Source organism: Odocoileus virginianus, chromosome 6 (assembly GCF_023699985.2).
Source record: "Odocoileus virginianus isolate 20LAN1187 ecotype Illinois chromosome 6, Ovbor_1.2, whole genome shotgun sequence".
In the NCBI taxonomy this organism is placed as follows: domain Eukaryota; kingdom Metazoa; phylum Chordata; class Mammalia; order Artiodactyla; family Cervidae; genus Odocoileus; species Odocoileus virginianus.
The window spans coordinates 9677428-9698475 of NC_069679.1; the positions used below are offsets into that span (position 1 = coordinate 9677428).

At 40.8% G+C, this 21048-nt stretch overlaps 1 protein-coding gene and 1 long non-coding RNA gene across 5 annotated transcripts in view; one reads left to right on the forward strand and one right to left on the reverse strand.

Annotated features, from left to right (window-relative positions):
* Window positions 1-9391, forward strand: part of KIF23 (kinesin family member 23) — a 41559-nt gene extending 32168 nt beyond the window's left edge. For 2 of the 4 annotated variants that reach the window (XM_070468713.1, XM_020880525.2), the window contains 10 exons: window positions 274-432; window positions 1290-1447; window positions 2089-2262; window positions 2721-2900; window positions 3209-3517; window positions 6173-6403; window positions 7174-7256; window positions 7449-7527; window positions 7984-8054; window positions 8760-9391. In XM_070468713.1, the coding sequence (XP_070324814.1) occupies window positions 274-432; window positions 1290-1447; window positions 2089-2262; window positions 2721-2900; window positions 3209-3517; window positions 6173-6403; window positions 7174-7256; window positions 7449-7527; window positions 7984-8054; window positions 8760-8775 (1460 nt within the window). In that variant the 3' untranslated portion in view covers window positions 8776-9391. The remainder of the gene's footprint in view (window positions 1-273; window positions 433-1289; window positions 1448-2088; window positions 2263-2720; window positions 2901-3208; window positions 3518-6172; window positions 6404-7173; window positions 7257-7448; window positions 7528-7983; window positions 8055-8759) is intronic. The other 2 variants (XM_070468714.1, XM_020880526.2) reach the window with 1 other exon arrangement.
* LOC139035561 (uncharacterized) lies at window positions 84-20999 on the reverse strand. Its single transcript, XR_011488158.1, has 2 exons — window positions 20906-20999; window positions 84-395 (listed from the first exon to the last, which is right to left on the reverse strand). It is a non-coding gene; the product is annotated as an uncharacterized lncRNA (long non-coding RNA).
* Between the last annotated feature and the right edge of the window lie 49 nt (window positions 21000-21048).

Here is a 21048-nt window from a genome sequence, read left to right on the forward strand (position 1 = left end):
TTTTTTAAAATCTATTTCACTTAAGAAAACTGTTCACTTTCTTTCCCCTCAACAAACAAGAGCAAAAAAAGTCTGAACCAAAGTATAAATCACATTTCTTTTATTATATACTCTGACATTTTTTTCTTCTTTACAACTCATCTCATTTTTAAGGAAATATTATGAGCCCAACAGAGTACACTGTTGATTGGACTGGGGCTCTTACCAGTGTTAAACTTGTTTGAATAACACTTTCTCTCCTGTGTAACTTTTTTTTTAAACAACTCCATACAGAACCGCTGGTTTCAGAAGTGGTTTTACAAAGTTTCCCACCTTTGCCATCCTGCGAACTTCTGGATGTCAATGATGAGCAGACTCTTCCCAGGCTGATTGAAGCATTAGAGAGACGACATCACCTACGACAAATGATGATTGATGAGTTTAACAAGCAGTGTAAGGGCAAACTGTTTCTAGTTATTTTAATATGAGAAATTTGCAGGGAGTTTTGTGTTGGGACAGCACCTTCAAGGAAGGATTATTTTGTCTCTGAACTTAGTACCCACCAAAGGCATCATTTTATATCCTAAGGATATAAAGCAGAAGATCAAAGTGGATGTGAATTTATCCCCTTTAAACACTAATAGTCATGACGAAAGGGAAAAGAGCTACTTCTTAGTTATTTATATGCAAGGCATTTAACATGTATTATATCGTAATAACTGTATCTTTGAGAAAATTACTTAATACTTTATTTCTAGTTTCCCTGTCTGCAAAATGGGATTATAATTGTTCCTGCCTCAGAGGGAGGATGTTAAATATAAGGATAAATGAGATGATGTTTGAAAATCATGTATGACATCCTGGTACATAGGAAGTGCTTATTGAATGTATGTATTCTTATCACCATTGTGAGAAAAATGGTACTTAAATCTCCATTTTAAAATGAAGAAACATGCTCAGAAACAAATAACTTGCCCATGTCACATGACTAGTGAATGGTGCATAGGGATTTCTACTTGAATTAACTGTCCTTAAGGCTAGTGTTACTTCTGTTTCTGCATCTGTTCTCAAAAAATTATTTATGCTATAGTGCAAAATGAAAGACCTAAGTGTTTTTTCAGTAACAAAAGTGTCTCTTGTGGATTTGAGAATCAAACTCTTGATTTCCTTCCAGATTTGTTTTCTGCTTATAGACTTTCAAAGGGGTATTTGCTAAAGAGCTTCATTTTATATAAATATCAGTTATAAAAGTTGACTTCACCAGTTATTTTGGAATTGGAGTAAACTTGGCCTGCATGCTTTTGTTTCAGCTATTAATTTTAAGGCTTTGTTGCAAGAATTTGACAATGCTGTTTTAAATAAAGAAAACTATATTCAAGGAAAACTAAATGAAAAAGAAAAGGTGATCTCAGGACAGAAACTGGAAATAGAACGACTGGAGAAGAAAAACAAAACTTTAGAATATAAGGTTGGTTTGGGGATTATTATAATGGATGTATGTGCTGGACATTTAACACTGGTCTTTGATTTAGCTGTTCTACTATACGGACCTGCAGCTGCTGCTTCCTTGGGAGTTATCACTTGGTTATTTGCTAATCTTCATCCCATTCCCCATACAGAGGAACTATTAATGAATGGCAATAAAAGGGTAGATAGAATACTCTTTTTGAGACAGACCTTACCAATTGATGTGAATGTTCTGGTGTTTTAGTTTTGATTATAAATTGCTTTTTGACTTACTACTGAGGATAATTTAGGGGATACATGATTCATTCTAAACAGAAGCTAATCTCAAACAATACAGTGTTCTCCATTCTGAAAGTGGCCTTTATAAAAACAAAATTTTATGGAACAGTAATTTTCACATGAAATCAATTATAATTTCATCTTTCAGTGAGGAGCTTGTTTAAAAGTCCTCATTTCTAGGAACAGAGATGGGCATTCAGATGAAATTTTAGAGGAAAATGTTTTCTTCATGATTCTTCTTTCCATAACTATGCTTGCATAGGCAGATTATGAGAGAGATTATTTTAAAGAGAGAGAGATTAGTTTAAAGCTACTTGAAATGTTTATACATCAAATGTTGACCATAATGGTCTACATTACCAGGTTGAGATTTTAGAGAAAACAACGACCATCTATGAGGAAGATAAGCGAAATCTGCAACAGGAGCTTGAAACCCAGAATCAAAAACTTCAGCGACAGTTTTCTGACAAACGTAGACTAGAAGCCAGGCTGCAAGGCATGGTGACAGAAACAACCATGAAGTGGGAGAAAGAATGCGTGAGTGTCATTCCTATAGTATCCATCTCGTGGGTGACTGATTTCTTAACCACAGGATTCTGAATGGCTTGCACTGGGGTCCCTGGTGGCTCAGATGGTCAAGAATCTGCCTGCAATGCGGGTGATCTGGGTTCAGTCCCTGGATCGGGAATGGCAACCCACTCCAGTATTCTTGCCTGGAGAATTTCATGGACAGAGGAGCCTGGCAGGCTGTAGTTCGTGGGGTCTCAAAGAGTCAGACATGACTGAATGAGACACACACAGCGTTTTAGTGGTGGTGGCGACAGTGGCCACCACTCAGTCCCTTTTACTTCTTTCCTCTGCCCTGACAAGTCACAGCAAATTAATTAGCGTTATGAAGAACTGTCGTCTTTAGGAAATAAAACGTTCAGGTGAACCGGTGCAGTTGGTTTGGTGTAACTGAACTCTACTACTTATTGCCATTCACAAACCTTCAGGAGCGTCGAGTGGCAGCCAAACAGCTGGAGATGCAAAATAAACTCTGGGTGAAAGACGAGAAGCTGAAACAGCTGAAGGCGATCGTCACTGAGCCCAAAGCTGAAAAGCCAGAGAGACCCTCTCGGGAGCGGGATCGCGAAAAAGTTACCCAAAGATCTGTTTCTCCATCACCTGTACCTGTAAGTTGTCTCTAGTTGTGTAGTAACTTCATAGTCGTAGAGAAGATTTGTTCAGATTAGCTGATTATTTCTATGAGAATCAAATTTTTTGTTTTAAATTTATTATATTTCTCAAATTTCTATTTATACTTAAAAAATTTAGTATAAACACAAATTTAGTGTAAAATTAGTAATTCAGTATAAAAATTATGTCTTAAAAAAGTTATAAAAGAATAATTATGTCTTCATGAGCTAAAACTATAGCAAAGTAATGAATTGTTTCTCAGTTTTTCAACTCCTGCTCATTAATTTCTCTTCAATTTTTTTAGCTTTCTAGTAACTATATTGCTCAGATTTCCAACGGCCAGCAACTCATGAGTCAACAGCTACATAGGCGCTCTAACTCTTGCAGCAGCATTTCTGTAGCTTCCTGTATTTCGGAATGGGAGCAGAAAATTCCTCCGTACAACACACCTCTCAATGTCACATCTATTGCGAGGCGTAGGCAGCAGGAGCCAGGACAAAGTAAAACTTGTATCGTGTCAGACAGAAGGCGAGGGATGTACTGGAATGAAGGCAGGGAGGTGGTTCCTTCGTTCAGAAATGAGCTAGGAGTAGAAGAGGATCGCTGCAGCAGGGTTAGTGCCAGTTATCACTTTAAAGCATTGTAGCAATAGATTTTACTGTTGTGTGTTTCTATAACTCGGTTCTGAAAGTTCACCGGAATGATGGGTGAGCTGTAATATAAGCAAGGTCTGATTTTTCTGTTAGTTCGAAAGATCAAATCACCCTGAAACTGAGGCCTAGCTCTTCATCTGAAAAAAGCCTAGCCGCATTTGGCACAGAAAGTGCCTCGTGTTCAGCGAACATGTGCTCCTCAGCTGCATGAACTGATGAGCATCCACAAAATCAGTGACTGTCTTAGAGTACATTTTCCATTCTTTTCTTTTGGCTTTTCTTCCTCAAATTGGATTTTTTACTTTTTTTTAATTTCCATTTTTAAAACAGCTTTCCTGGACTTTTATTTTAAACAATAGATATGTAAATATTTTTTTCCTTCAGCCTTTGACGGTAAGTCATAGGCTTTGTGTCTTATATACATAACCACAATCTTCATCACACCTGAGAAAGTCAGTGGTGTCCCAGGAATGGCTGTTCATTTTTCAAACCTTGGTCCTGTCAAGGTGAATACATTATATGTGGTTACTATCTCTTTTTAATAATAATAATAATAATAATAATAATAATAATAATCTTTTTAATATAAAGTAGTCCATCCTCCCCTTTTTTTTAATTTTCATGATACTATTTTTTGAGAAGCCCAGGCCAGTTGTTTTATAACTGCTGAAGGAAGGTTTACATGTCCAATAAATCGCTGTTAATCTCAAGGGCTTTGTCTCAACTTAGAAGGGCTCTGCCTCATTCAAGGTTGTTTAAACAAATTCATGTTTATATTTTCTTCTTAAAAATTAAGGTAAAAGTTTCCTCTGAATCCGAGTGAGTTGACAAAGTTAATATTGTGAATCTACATTTAGTAAAATTTTAATATATCTAAGAATTTTTCTTCTAAATAATTTAATCTTATAGCAAACATTTGCTTTAGATTTTCTTTATATAATTTAGGGTATAGAAAATATTTCATTTAGGTGGCCTGCATTCCTGATTATTAAGGGATGATGATGAATTACAAGGTTAAAGGCAACAGATAAGTCTAAAGTCGCTTAAGCTCTTTACTTTGCAGATTTTGCTTTAAACCTTTTTGGGGAGCAAATTATATGGTGATTGGTCTTTCTGATCAACTCTAATAAATCCTCCTTATTTCATGCAAATTTATAGACTGAAAACTATTCAAGGCCTACTTATGCCTGGTCAACATTAACATAGTATCTAATTTGGCTAAGAGATATCTAAGAGAATTTACTAGAGATCCTTTAACTTCTTCATTTGAAATCAAAATCTTTTTAGAAGTGCAGCAGAATACACATCTAGGTTTGCTGGTCAAAAATTATGTCAGGTGGACTCAATTTATGTACTTCAGTGAGGAAGAAAACTTAAATGTTTATTTCATAAATGACAGTAGAGTGTAAGTAAGGACAGTTATCTTCCAAAGTTTGTTTCACAATGTCTATTGCTAAATGTGTTTGAGAAAACTATCACCTTTGCTAAATGGTAGGTCATGAGAACCTCTTTCTTCCTCGTTCAGCATTAAGCCGTTTTAAGAATGGGACATTTCCTGCTTGTTGTGAGGCTTGGGTATCCTGAGTGGCAAACGCTGTTGCCCATGTTTTGGTGTCATGATTTTGTCACTGGTGCATTTGTTTCTTATAATTGTACAGGGGAAATGCCTCAGTTCTCCAGATACTCATTTTAAATTAGGTGTCCACACTTGACCCATTTTGAAGGATTTGGCCTGTGACAGACCGTTTCATTTGCTTTCAGTTTTGCAAACAAAAACTTTGCAAAGTTACAAAGAAACTATTAACTATGTTCTGTCTGTGATTCCCCCTCCCCCCTTAGGCTGAATGTGCTAAACTTAACTCTCCTAAATTTATATAACATTTTACTGAAAGTGTCTAGTTTTATATTGCATGATAGAGACTGATTTGATAGTGTACTCTTTATCTGGTTCTTAGAACCTTTATGAAATGTTTGTGAATTTTTCATAAAGATATGTTTTGAGATTTTTTAAAGTATGCAGAAGTACTTTATTTACATTCTTCTAATCATTTTATACATGAGATTCTTAAAATACCTTATTTTTTTAGCATGTATGTACTATACAGCTCCATCAGCTTTTGCTGGGGGGAGAGGTATTTTTTTTTAATAGGAGTATTTTCACTTTTGTTTAGAGGCCTATGATATGTTTAGGATTTTATTGATCTTTTTGAAGCTTTTAACATAGTGTGGACCTAACAGATTACTTCACAATAGCAGGAACAAATACTGGTTTTTGATCAAGAATGCAAAAATGAATTATTTGTTCTAAACACCACCTATGCAGGAAAGACTAGCAGCCTTACCAGAACTTTCCCTTCCACTCTTTGTTGAAAGGGAAGATCTCTAGTAGAATATATAATACATACATAAACTGGAGTTTAAAGATGTTTGTTGGTTTTGTGTTTACATACAAAGAGAACATTTAAATTGCTTGAGTAACAGAGGTTTTGAAAAGGTTCACGCATTTGTTTTCATACCGTCACCAACTAAAGTAGCCAAAACTGCTGCACTTCTAACTACCCTCAGATTAATTCTGGGTTATGCTTGTCTCTTGATTCCTCTCTCAATCCGATCAGAACGCACCACCAATTCGTCTGCGACACAGACGCTCACGCTCTGCGGGAGACAGATGGGTAGACCATAAGCCTGCCACTAACCTGCAAACTGAGACAGTCATGCAGCCACATGTGCCCCGCGCCATCACTGTGTCTGTTGCGAATGAAAAGGCGCTAGCTAAGTGTGAAAAGTACATGCTGACACACCAGGAACTAGCCTCCGATGGGGAGGTTGAGACTAAGCTAATTAAGGTAACTTACACACGAGAAGGAAACATCCAAAACACAAAAACCATTTACTCTTCTGTGCCTTTGATGACACACAGACAGTGTCAACTAGAAGATAAATGGGTAGTTGGTAAAACCTTTTTGTTAGAAAACTCAAGTTACTCCTTGGGTTAAAATCTATTAAATTGGAACTAAATCTGTTAGAGGAACTCCAGATATATACTCTTAATTAATGTGCATTTTGTTTTAAATCAAACAAAGAACTCCTGCCGTTGCTTAAGAGTACTGTCATTCGAGGGAATTCCTTGGCAGTCCAGTCCAGTGGTTAGGACTCTGTGCTGTCACTGCCAAGGACCCAGGTTCAATTCCTGGTCTGGGAACTAAGATCTCACAAGCTGTACCTAATGGCCAAAAAAATAAAAGACTACTGTCACTTGTGTATGAGAGAAGGGGAACATCCAAAGAGGAACGTATATTGCCTTAGAACATTTAGAAATTTGCTAGATTGCTTGATCTTTAGTGTAGTTTTTAAATTACTGGTTGAATAAAAAGGAATGTTATTTTCTGCAAATAAGAATGCTGTTAATTACACTGCATTAGACTTCTTTTGTTCAGTGAGACATATGTATACAACTCTTTAAAGTATTTTAAGGTGTACGCCCAGCAGTCCAAGCACCATCTGGTTTTGTGGATGGGAGTTTTCATAAAAGTCTTAAAATCAGTTTGAAATATATATGTATGTTTATCATTTGGATGTATAAAAGTGTAATGGTGATCTTTTCTCCTGGCTGTAGGGTGATGTTTATAAAACAAGGGGTGGAGGACAGTCCGTCCAGTTTACTGAAATAGAGACGTTAAAACAAGAATCACCAACTAGGTGAGTGATCATCAAACTGCTTTCTTTACAGGGCTGTAATTTTCTTAGCTGCTCATTCTTGAGGAACAGACTAGCCTATAAAAACATGTCATTAATTCTACGAAGGAGTATATATGGTATTTCTCTATTTCTAATATTCTTCCTGTTCTTAGATGTAAAAAGTAACTGTTGTGTTGTTCCCTTTTTCTGTAGTCGAAAACGAAGATCGTCTACAGTAGCACCTGTCCAACCAGATGGAACAGAGTCTGAATGGACGGATGTAGAAACAAGGGTAGGAGTTAAATATTTGTAGGGGTGTCATATATTAAGCCCCACAGCTATAGCTCTTCATGCTCTTTGAAACAAACAGCTAATGTCTGGTCTCACGTGGCCAGTGCAGCCTGGAGCCAAATCAGAGGAGGTGTTTGTATTTCTGCTCTGGTCTTACTGATGGAGCTCTTCAGTTTGAAGCCCCTGTTTTTAGTGTAGTGGGACTGTGCCTAAGAATCAAGGAAGAGAGCATCACCCTAGAAGAACAAGAATGTCCATCAAGCTGGTCTGTCCTCTCAGGAGCAGAACTGTTATTCCTGGGGACAGATTGGAATAAAGAGTGTGGGACGGTGGGGGCCAGGCTCCAGCCTTTACCACTAACTTTCTCAAGAAGTCTTTGATAGAAAATGAGATTACCTGGCTGGTCTCTAAAGACCCCCGTACCTCACAGCTCTCCTCTCTGTGGTTTTCTCCCCAGTGCTCCGTGGCTGTGGAGATGAGAGCAGGCTCTCAGCTGGGGCCTGGGTACCAGCACCACGCACAACCCAAGTGAGTACTGACCAAGCGTGGCCTTTCTCTGTCTTCCCTCCCCACCCCCTTCTCCCTACATCCACCTTTTTTTTTTTTTAAGAGCATCTCTGTGGTTTCTCTTTACCCTCTGGAATATCCTGGCCTTACTGGCAGACTACAGTAGGCAGTAACAGTGCTGAGACCCCTGGGAGGTTAGATAAGAGCTATTAGAGCTGTAAGAACACTCACTCTTGTTCCTAATTTGCCGAGTGCTCATAAAGCTTTCAGCGGCCTAAGGGAGATCACTTATAAGGAGGGGAGGCTGGGGTCAGGGGTGACAGCTCCTCACATAATTCATTCTTTCCTAATCCCTCTTGTTATAGCAAGAAGTGTTCATTAAAATAAAACGGAATGGTGAAATTTGTGGTAGGGAAAGCAATCACATATTAAAGACACACCCAAGAGTCTGGCCCATTCTTTTATAATTTTAAGCCCCCTTTTGTCAAATATCTAACTATACAGGTCCATGTGTCCATTTCTGACATATGTATGTACTCCTTAGGCAATCTGGAAAATCAGTGTGACAAAATAAAGATGGGAAGTCTAATTAAATACTACATAAGCATATTTTATTTGCTTTCTTAGAAGGACTTTAACTTTTCCCATGATAAAACAGGAATTCTCGCAAAGCCCTCCTAGAGATTCATTGCAAAATTCAACACTAAATGCTGGTTTTCATTTTAGGCGCAAGAAGCCATGAATTGACAGTTTCAATAACAAAAGAACATTTTCATCATTTGTGTTGGTGATTTCTCCAAAGCAGTGCCTTCTGAAAACTTGTAAAACTCCAGCTTTGTTGAAAATCACAGACCTCATATGTCATCACACACTGGCCTCCATCAGGGATTCTCCCCTGTGGCTCCAAAGATATCTAGGATTCTACAAACTTTTTATATTATACACCTTGCCATATTTAATATTAATAGCAGAGAAAGACCCCTCTTTCTCGTTGCTGTATGAACTTTTTTATATTGCTGGGTTTTTTTGTATATTTCTTGTATACTTATAAACTAATTCATGCATGTGTCTGTCTTGGATGATTAAGGAAAAATATATCTAGATCACGCTTTGCTTTTTATGGTGACTTTTCCACCTGTTGTCTGAATATTTCTTAAGGATTTATAGACAAAACAAATGCTGCTACTGATTAGCTGCAAGGATGCACTTTAGACATATATTGGACAATTCAGCCTGAGACGTCAGAGACTCGCCGATACTAAAACCAGTTTAGGAAGGTGTTTGGAGTTTTGTATGTATATACTTTCTGACATTTAGATATGTCAAAAGAAATGAAATAAAAGCACTAAGAAATACAAGGCTATGTGATGGTAATTTAACACATACTTCCAAAACCCAGCATCATGCTTTTCATTTAGCTGGCAATCATTTATGGGAAGAATTAAAAAGCACTAGAAACTGCTGTCACCATGCTGAGGATACTTGTTTCAGCATGCCAAGAAACAGGTTTGAAAGGGACTATTTACTCTGCTGAAAACCAGGAATACCCTCCCGGCCCACACAACCTGCTGGTGTACTGCAGTCCACAGGCCATCCTTCGTACATAAACTGTGTTTGACCTGGAATCTTCCTTTTACTTCATTCAACTAACTTGGGGTCTCAAGAACAGCACCCAATCTCCAGGTATGGAAATTTTAAATTACTGGTATTACACCTAACTGACATGTGCAGATAAAAGCAGAGGAGCAGGTGACAGCACGATGGCAGTGTGAGCTGCTCCTTTTCTTCTTTTAGTTACAGTAACTGGCTGTTCATGGGCTTCCCTGGCGGCTCAGACAGTAGGCTGCCTGCAATGCAGGAGCCCTGGGTCCGATCGCTGAGTCAGTCATAACTGAACAAAAGTTTCTCTGTACACTACACCGCAACATGCAAAAGACTTCTACCGAAAAGAACGCAGGTGGGGAGACCTTAGCAGGACCGCGGTCCCCAGAGTTGTGAGCCTGCCTCACCCCACCTGCTGGGGAGGGGCCGGGGAGCGTGTCTGTGGGGAGCCAGGCACACGGTGGGGGGACCGGAACCAGTTTGGAGGCCGAAGAGGCTTCCTCTGCCAGTGACCACAGCCGCCTCCCTGGAGGTCTTAAGTGGCTGCCTGGCTGGGCACAGCGGGAGGAACCCGTTTCTCTGCAGCAGCACTAATTCCTCAGGAGCCACTAGTGGGAGTGGGGTGGGGAGACGAGAGCAAAGGGCACCAAAGGATCTCACTCCCTGCTGTCTGCCTCGGGTTTCAGCCGGAGGTCTGTGCACGGCCCTCTGCGGGGCTTACCGCAGTGGAGGGTCCCCGCTTGCTGTGGACAGCCACAGGTGCTAAGCCCACACGTGTTCCACCCTGCCACCAGCTTTTTCTAGCCTGACTTTTTTAACAGGCTCTCCCCAGCATGGCCCTAGGACCAGCTCAGACAGAAAAACCAAAAATTGAGCTATGCCGCCACCTCGTGGAGAACAAAAGAAAGGCCTCTAACGGTCGGTGTTGAACTGGAACACCTAACAACTAGTAAGAAAGCTGTGCTACTTCAAACTCGGTGGCAGAGGCGCATCTTACCAAACTGAAAAATCACGGTGACATGGCACCCCAAAGAGAAAAACTAACAATTCTTCAGCAACTGAATCCACAGGCACAGAATACTGTGATCTGATAAAAATTAGAAACAGCTGTGATGAAGGTACAAGGCCACTTAGGCAGTCATTTACCAAATATAGATGTTATTTACCAAATATACTGAATTTTCAAAATGAACCAAATTCTTCAGCTGAAGAATTCAATGAATGAGATCAAGAATATGTAGCAAGCTTAGGGAATCAGGCAGATGAAATCTGGCAAAGAATTAGCAACTTGGTTCTTAAAAAGTGAAGAAAACCTAAGAGAATTCACATACGTGATGAGATGAGAAAAACAAATGTGAGTGAGAATAACGGTCTATCCAAAGGAGCAGAGAGGGAGAGGGGAGCAGCAGAGTGTGTATTTAAAGAAACAGCCGAGACTTTGCCAAGCCAGGGAGGAAACGACCTACAAGCCCAATAGGACACCCCATTATCTCAATGCCAAGAGACCTCCATTACATCAAAAGTCATTAAAAAAAAGTAATAAAGGCAACAGTGGGGAGAAAAAGTAACTTACAAATGAATACTTGCAAGGCTATCAGTGGATTTCCCAGCAGAAATCCTACAGGCCAGGACAAAGTAGAATGACATATTCAAACTGTGGAAGATAAATATGGCCGGCAAAAAAATAGTTATCCAGCAAAGCTGACCTTCAGTTATGAAGGAGAAATAAAAGCTTTCCCAGACACACAAAACCTGCCTTACAGGAAATGCTAAAAGGAGTTCTTAAGTTGAAATAAAATGATGCTAACTAGTGACACAGAAACAAATGAAAGTACACAGAAAAAGAGGCAAACTGTGACATCAAAAGTATAAAAGGGGAGGTGTAAAAAGGGTTGAACCATTACAGGAGAATGAAAACAAGATGCTATCAACATGAAAAGGACTATTTTACCTACGATATGTATTATGAAAGCTACAACGTAAGAGGTGAGTGAAAAACCTGGCTTGAAACTCAACATACAAAAAACTAAGATCATGGCATCTGGTCCCATCACTTTATGGCAAATAGAAGGGGAAAAGTGGAAGCAGTAACAGATTTTTATCTTCTTGGGCTCCAAACCATTGCAGATGGTGACTGTAGCCATGAAATTAAGAGATGCCTGCTCCTTGGAAGAAAAGTTATGACAAACCTAGACAGCATATTAAAAAGAGACATCACTTTACCAACAAAGGTCCTCATAGTCAAAGCTATGGTTTTTCCAGTAGTCATATGTGGATGTGAGAGTTGGACCATAAAGAAGGCTGAGCGCCCAAGAACTGATGCTTTCAAACTTGGAGAAGACTCTTGAGAGTTCCTTAGACAGCAAGGATATCAAAATAGTCAATTCTAAAAGATATCACCCTGAATATTCATTGGAAAGACATGCTGAAGCTGAAGCTCCAATACTTTGGCCACCTGATGTGAAGCGCTGACTCTGGAAAAGACCCTGATGCCGGGGAAGATTGAAGGCAAGAGGGGAAGGGGGTGGCAGAGGATTAGATGGTTAGACAACATCACTGGACGCAATGGACGTGTTTGAGCAAACTCCGGGAGATGGCTGAGGACAGAGGCGGCTGGTGTGCTGCAACCCATGGGGTCATAAAGAGTTGGGACACAACTTGGTGACTCAACAACTACCAACACCACAAAGCAAAAAAACAGAGGTGAGAAACAAAGAAAAAATGAGGAGTAGACTGAGCAAGCCACTAAGGAAAACTACCACTTTACAAAGGTAGAAACAGGAAAAAGATAAAAAAAACAAGGCAAGTGACAAGATAGCAATAGTGCATCCTTATCAATAGTCACTCCAAATGCATTGTTACTTCTAGGTAGAAGCAAAAAAAAAAAAAATTATAGAAATGAACCCTTTTACAAAACAGACTCACAGACTAGAAAACAAATTTATGGTTGCCAAAGGGGAGGGATAAATCCAGAGTTTGGGACTGACATACACACTTCTATATTTAAAATAGATAACCAACAAAGACCTACTGTGTATAGCACAAGGAAATCTGGTCAATACTCTGATAATCTAAATGGGAAAATAATCTGAAAAACAATAGATACATGTATACGCAGAACTGAACCACTTTGCAGGACACCTGAAATTAGCATGACATTCTTAAACAACTACACTCCAATATAAAACCTAAATTTTAAACGGGACTGAACCAGGAAGAAATAGATAATATGAGCAGGCCAATAATAACCTCACAGAGAAAACCAGAGGACAAGATGGCTACACTGAAGAATTCTACCAAAGACTCATCATCATCAACCCTTCTCAAACTCTTAGACCAGCATTAACCCGAAACCAAAGCCAGACAAGGACACAAGAAATGAAAATGACAGATCAGTATCCCTGATGAATATAGGAGTAGAAAATCTCAATAAAGTATCAGCAAACTGCATTCAAGAACCCTTAAGAATTGTATACCATGACCAAGTGGCATTTATGCCTCATGTAAGAATGGTTCAACATACATAAATCAATAAATTTAATACACATTAATAAAAGATAAAAATCACATGATCATCTCATAGATGCAGAAAAGCTGTTTGACAAAAGACAACATCCTTTTGTGATAAAAAACCTTAGCAGACTGGATGCAGAAGGAACATACCTAAACATTATGAATATCATGAATAACAAACAGTTAAGATACTTTCACTGGAGAAAGAAAGCTTTTCTTCTAAGATCAGGAATAAGAGAAGGATGTCTACTCTCATTATTCTTATTCAATATAGTACTGGAAGCCCTAGCTAGAATAATTAGTCAAGACAAAGAAATCTATCTGAATACAATGAAAATACTACCTTGAAAAGATACCTAACCCACATGTTCATTGCAGCATTATTTACAATAGCAAGACAAGAGTCCACCAACCAATGAATGGACAAAGAAAACATGTTATATATAATCACGATGAAATGCTATTCAACTATTAACAAGGAATAAAATCCTGCCATTTGAGACAACATGGATAAACCTTGAGCACATTTTGTTAAGTGAGATAAGTTAGACACGTTCTGTCTGATGTAACTTATATACCCATCTTAATGCAGTGTTCCAAAGAATAGCAAGGAGAAATAAGAAAGCCTTCCTAAGTGAACACTGCAAAGAAAGAGAGGAAAATAAAAGAATGGGAAAGACTAGAGATCTCCGAGAAAATTAGAGATACCAAGGGAACATTTCATGCAAAGACGGGCACAATAAAGGACAGAAACGGTATGGATCTCACAGAAGCAGAAGTTATTAAGAAGAGGTGGCAAGAATACACAGAAGAACTATACAGAAAAGATCTTAATGACCCAGATAACCATGATGGTGTGATCACTCACCTAGAACCAGACAACCTGGAGTGCAAAGTCAAGTGGGCCTTAGGAAGCATCACTATGAACAAAGCTAGTGAAGGTGATGGAATTCCAGTTGAGCTATTTCAAATCCTAAAAGATGATGTTGTGAAAGTGCTGCACTCAATATCCTAGCAAATCTGGAAAACTCAGCAGTGGCCACAGGACTGGAAAATGTTGGTTTTCATTCCAATCCCAAAGAAAGGAAATGCCAAAGAATGCTCAAACTACCGCACAATTGCACTCATCTCACACGCTAGCAAAGTAATGCTCAAAATTCTCCAAGCTAGGCTTCAACAGTACTTGAACCAGGAACTTCCAGATGTTCAAGCTGGATTTAGAAAAGGCAGAGGAACCAGAGGTCAAACTGCCAACATCTGTTGGATCATAGAAAAAGCAAGAGAATTCCAGAAAAACATCTAATTCTGCTTCATTGACTATGGTAAAGCCTTTGACAACAAACTGTGGAAAATTCTTAAAGAGATAGGAATACCAGACCACCTGACCTGCCTCCTGAGAAATCAGTGCAGGTCAAGAAGCAATCGTTAAAACTGGACATGGAACAATGGGCTGGTTCCAAATTGGGAAAGGGGTATGTCAAGGCTGTATATTGTCACCCTGCTAATTTAACCCTATACAGAGTACATCATGCAAAATGCCAGGATGGACGAAGCACAAGCTGGAATCAGGACTGCTAGGAGAAATATCAACCTCAGATATGCAGGTGACACCACCCTTATGGCAGAAAATGAAGAGTAACTAAAGAACCTAGGAGAGTTAAAAAGCCGGCTTACAACTCAACAATAAAAAACTAAGATCATGGCATCTGGTCCCATCACATCATAGCAAATAGATGGGGAAACAATGGAAACAGTGAAGAGACATTATTTTCTTGGGCTCCCAAATCACTGCAGATGGTGACTGCAGCCATGAAATTAAAAGATGCTTGCTCCTTTGAAGAAAAGCTATGACTGACCTAGACAGCATATTAAAAAGCAGAGACATTACTTTGCTGACAAAGGTCTGTAATAGTCAAAGCTATGGTTTTCCAGTAGTCATGTGTGTATGTGAGAGTTGGACAATAAAGAAAGCTGAGCACCGAAGAATTGATACTTTTTGAACTGTGGTGTTGGAGAAAACTCTTGAGAGTCCCCTGGACTGAAAGGAGATCAAACCAGTCAATCCTAAAGGAAATCAACCCTGAATACTCACTGGAAGGACTGATGCTGATGCTCCAATACTTTGGCTACCTGATGCGAAGAACTGACTCACTAGAAAACACTCTGATGCTGGGAAAGATTGAAGGCAGGAGTAGAAAGGGACGACAGAGGATGAGATGGTTGGATGGCATCACCGACTCAATGGACATGAGTTTGAGCAAGCTCCAGGAGTTGGTGAAGGACAGGGAAGCCTGGTGTCCTGCAATCCATGGGGTTGCAAAGAGTCAAACGTGATTGACTGAATCCAAACTTGTAAAACTCTAGAGTGTTATGGTGGTTACTTGGGCATGGGAGGTGGGACATGTTAAGTTTACTACATGCAACAAGTATAAATAAGCCCTAGAGAGATAATGCACAGTACAATGAATATAGACAACAGCACTGTACTCTAAGGAGCTTCCCAGGTGGCTCAGTGGTAAAGAGTTTACCTGCCAAAGCAGGGGACGCAGGAGACATAGGTTCAATCCCTGGGCCGGGAAGATACCCTGGAGAAGGAAATGGCAGCCCATTCCAGTATTCTTGTCTGGGAAATCCCATGAACAGAGGAGTCTGGTGGGCTACAGTTCATAGGGATGTAAAGAGTCGGACAGGATTGAGCGCGCAGCACACACACACTGTATCATAAATGTCAAACTTGCTAAGAGACTAGAACTTGATTATTCCAACTAGTAAAAAGAAATAATGATGAAATGTGATGCAGGTGCTAATTATTACTACATCCATGTGTGCTCAGTTGTGTCTGGTTCTTTGCAGCCCCATGGACTGCAGCCCGCCAGGCTCCTCTATCCATGGAATTTTCCAGGCAAGAATACTGGAGTGGGTTACCATTTCCTTCTCCAGGGAAATCTTCCCCACCCAGGGATAGATCCCGTCTCTTGCATCTCCTGCACTGGCAGGCAGATTCTTTTATCACTGTGCCACCTTGGAAGCCCAATTATTATTACAATGGCAATCATTACAATATATAAATCATCTAATTATACATTATAAGATGTTGTATATCTTACATTTACACAATGTTACAGGTCAAATGTATTTCAATAAAAAATGAAAAGTAGAGTTTTGCAATTGTAAAAAAAAAAAGCACTAGATAATATAAAAATAATTTGCCACGAACTGACAAATTCAGTGAATTTCCTTGACAACTATATGTGCTAAAGCACTTCAGTCATGTCTGACTCTGTGTGACCCTATGGACCGCAGCCTGCCAGGCTCCTCTGTCCATGGGGTTCTCCAGGCAAGAATACTGGAGTGGGTTGCCATGCCCTCCTCCAGGGGATCTTCCCCACCAGGAATCGAACCCAGGTCTCCTGCACCGTAGGCAGGCTGTCTACCACTCGTGCCACCTGGGAAGCCCAGAGTATCCATGTATTAACTATGCTCTTCCAGACATTTCAACAAAAAACATGGTTTTGGGAAAAAATCAGAAATGGTACTATGGGACATCATGATGAAACAGCCATCCTTAGCTGAGTGAACATACATTTTTCGTCTTTTTTTTTTTTTTTTTTTTTTTGAGGCTGATTTTCTTTTTTTAATTACTAAATTTTTTTTTTTTACCAAATCTCAAGTTTGTGTACACGACACACAGTGAGGCCAACCAACACCCAAACTAGTCAGAGTCTGGAACAGAGAAAAGTTCATTACAGATTCACACAAGGAGATGGGTGCCTTATGCCCTAAGAACTCCAAAGTTCCTGGAAGCTTTCAGCAAGCCCCTTTATTCAGCAAGCCCTTTCAAAGCAAAAGGTGAGGGAGGGGCCTGGCTAGTTGCTGCAGACTTCCCGGTGTCCGATCCTTTGTTCTTGAAGTCTGGTCATGCATGGTCAGGTAACGATGTTCCTGTAAATCTCTATCAGATGAATGTTATTCTCTGTCCTGACCAGAAAGGGCAAAGTCCCCAGGCACAAGTTTGACCCACCAAGGTCCCATCCTGGCTAAGAGGAGGTAGATCTCAGCTGGCAGCTCCTTCAGGGCCAGGCTCCCACATCCTGTCCAGCTGTGGTCCCTGAGTTCACCCAACCCACACTGGCCCAGTCTCCTCAGGCTGCCCAAACGGGGACACCAGGTCTCAGAGATCTGCAACCCAGGCAGACGGCCACTGCTAGAAGGTCACAGAGACAGGCTTGGGGGGGAGGTTCACTGCTCCTCAAGGTCTGGGCCACGGCTAATGGAGGCCCTTAGCGAGAGCTCTGGAGTTCTGCAGGACGTAGTCCCCAGTCTGTTCCCTGGGCCCCCCAGCTCACCTGGTGGCCCAAGGCTGGGTGAGCTGGAGGGCCTCCAGGAGAAGCCCTGAATCTGCCTCTTCACTCACTCTCCACCTGAAGACCACCACACCACCCACCCTTGGCCAAATCGGTTCCCTAAAGATCCCCCACCAACAGTCACTTGCGAGCAGGGCCCACTGCGGTGCTGAGCAGGACACTGGCAGCCGCTCACTGGCAGCCGCTCACTGGCAGCCGGCAGCTCGTGGGCGTGGCCCAGTGAGGCACCGGAGCCACGGCTCGTGGGCGTGGCCCAGGGAGGCACCGGAGCGACGGCTCGTGGGCGTGGCCCAGGGAGGCACCGGAGCGACGGCTCGTGGGCGTGGCCCAGGGAGGCACCGGAGCGACGGCTCGTGGGCGTGGCCCAGTGAGGCACCGGAGCCACGGCTCGTGGGCGTGGCCCAGTGAGGCACCGGAGCGACGGCTCGTGGGCGTGGCCCAGTGAGGCACCGGAGCGACGGCTCGTGGGCGTGGCCCAGTGAGGCACCGGAGCGACGGCTGAGCAAGGCCTGTCCCCCAGTGACAGGGAGCAGAATAAAGCGCACAGCAATGGCTACCTGCTAAGGCCTCTGCTCATCTTGCTCCGTTACAAAATGACAGTTTATCTGTTTTTTTAAAATTTGTTTAATTTTAATTGAAGGATAACTGCTTTACAATACTGTGTTGGTTTCTGCCATCCATCAACATGAATCAGACATAGGTCTACATATGTCCCCTTTCTCTTGAAACTCCTTCCCACCCCATATATATATATATATATTTTTTATTAATAGTGAAGGTGTGATATTATTCCTAACAAAAAGCAGATCCAAAGGTTAGGGGAAAAGACAAAATCCACTATTTGTAAGCAAGGTCATATATTTGTTTCGAGAATGCTTCAGAGTACCTCTCAATAGATGCTACTCTATTTCTTAACTATTTTTAATTTTTTAAAATGTCACACTGCTTAGTCTTTTGAAATACCTTTCTTTTTTTTTTTTTGCCTCACTACGCGGTTTGCGATCTTAGTTCCCCAATCAGGGATTGAACCGGGGTCTGTAACTGTGGAAACGCTAGAATTCCCATGAAATAGATCTTAACAGGAAGCTTTTACTATGATATGGGAATGTGGGGTAGTAGAATTTGTCTGAAGTAAGAGTATGTTGAATCCAGTAAGTCTCTGAAAGGGAAATGCATCAGTGACTGAGGTTTTGCTTAAACAGTTCTAAATAGTTACGAAGAACAGCTCTAGTTAATTGGGTGCTCAGTCTGTGATACCCTGTAAAGGTGTTATTTGTCATTTACAGGTAAAGGAGGAGACTGAAGGTAAAAGGGAAGGGGACGGCAGAAGATGAGATGGTTAGATGGCATCACTGACTCAATAGACTTGAATTTGAGCAACTTCCAGGGTAGTGGAGGACAGAGGAGCCTGGAGTGCTGCAGTTCATGGGGTAGCAAAGAGTTGGACACAACTTAGCAACCGAACATCATCAAACTAAAAATCTTCTGCACAGAAAGTGAAACCATCAACAAAATGAAAAGGCAACCTACTGAATGGGAAAATATACTTGCAAATCATGTGTCTGGTAAAGAGTTAATATCCAAAACATACTAAAAATTCACACAACTCAGTAACAAAAAAGCCCCCAAACAACTGAATTTTAAAAATGGGCAGATTTGAATAGAGGTTTTTTCCAAAGAAGACATACAGATGGCCAAACAGGTACTGGAAAAGGTGCTCGCCATCACTAATCTTCAGGGAAACAAAAAACCACAACTCACACCTGTTAGGAATGTCTATCATTAACAAGTGTTAAAAAATGTTGGTGAAGATGTGGAGAAATGGGAACCCTGATGTACTGCTGGTGGGAATGTAAACTGGTGCAGACACTATGGAAAACGAGTATGGAGTTTCCTCCAGAAATTAAAATTAATATAAGATCCAGAAATTCTACTTCTGGGTTTTTACTTGAAGACAACGAGAAACAGTAACTTGAAAAGATACCTGCACCCCCATGTTCTTTGCAGCATTATTTACAACATCCAATGCGTCAATGGATAAAGAAAATGTGATGTAACACTATTCGACATAAAAAAGAATAAACTCTTGCCTTTTGAGACAACATAAATGGACCGTGAGAGCAGTATGCTTAATGACATGTCTGACAGAGAAAGACAAATACCATATAATCTCATTATATGTGTAATCTTAGAAAAACAAACACAAAAAACCCCAAAACAAGCTCATAGATACAGAAAACAGGTGGTTGACAGGTGAGGACTGGGGGGAGGGGAGTGAGAGAAATTGGTGAAGGGGGGTCAAAAACTACAAATTTCCAATTATAAAATAAGTCAGTCATGGGGATGTAAGGTACAGCATGGTGACTACAGTTAATAATGTATCACATATTTAAAAGTTGCTTATAGAGTAGATCTTATCACAAGAAAAAAAACTGTTGTCTATATATAGTGATAGATGTTCACTAGACTTAGGATGGTCACTTCCCAATATAAACAAGTATCTATTATGCTGTATACCTGAAACAAATGTCAATTACACCTGAACTTAAAAAATTCTAGAGAAAACCTCTCAGTATGAATCCAACACCAGTTTTCTTTAGCCTCAAAGGACACAAACAGCAGTGCAGCAACTAGCGAGACAGCAGCAACATCAAGAGGTTTATAACATCACAAGTGCATTTTCAAGGCTTTTACACTGAACCAGGAGGTCCTTTAAAATTAAAAAAAAAAATGAAGTGGAAAGTTCCCCTATATTCCGAATATCTTTTATGCTTTGGGAAGGAAAAAAAAAAAAAAAAGGACAAAATTTGCTAACCCCCAAACCCATCCCTCTCTGCAAACAGAAGCAGGAAACACTGAATTTAGGTTCCCAGATTTCAAATCCAGGTTCCGTCTCGCGGTAACGCGGAATCTCGGGATACCAGGACTACATTTTAATTTTGCCATTACAAAATGGAGATAATAGTACTAATCTCTTACACTGGGTGAGGCTTAACTGAATCTTTGTAGAGTGTGGCCCAGTGCCTGGGACATAGGCGTTCAAATGCCTCTGCTATTGCAACGTTGCAGATTTCCCATTTTCTCCTATATTCAGTATTTTATCGGAGATGCTGTTCTAGGCTCCGGGACCTCCCGGCTAAACCCGTTGCTGCCCTCCAGCAGGTCGCTGCCCGCCAAGGGTGGGGATTGGGGAGTGGGCTGACAACGTCATTATTAAAAGACTGCTTAAGAAGTGTCATACAGGCTACAGTAGGTGGGAGGGACGCCTATTTCCCTAGGTAACTTTTCCGTAAAAGTATGCTTACTGTTCACAAACCCTGAGAGTTTAACCCATACCAAAGGAGTTAGCATTCACAGCCGCCTAACAACTTTTTGAACCCGCGAACTACTCACAGGTTTGCGCACGCGTCTTCGCGGGAAGTCGCTGTGTGATCTATCCCCGCCTCTTCCGGCCCCGCCTCTTCCGGAAATCCCGGGAGCCGATTGGTTCGCGTGACCGGTATAAGAAGCTGCGCGCAAGCGCGCGGTTCTCTTTC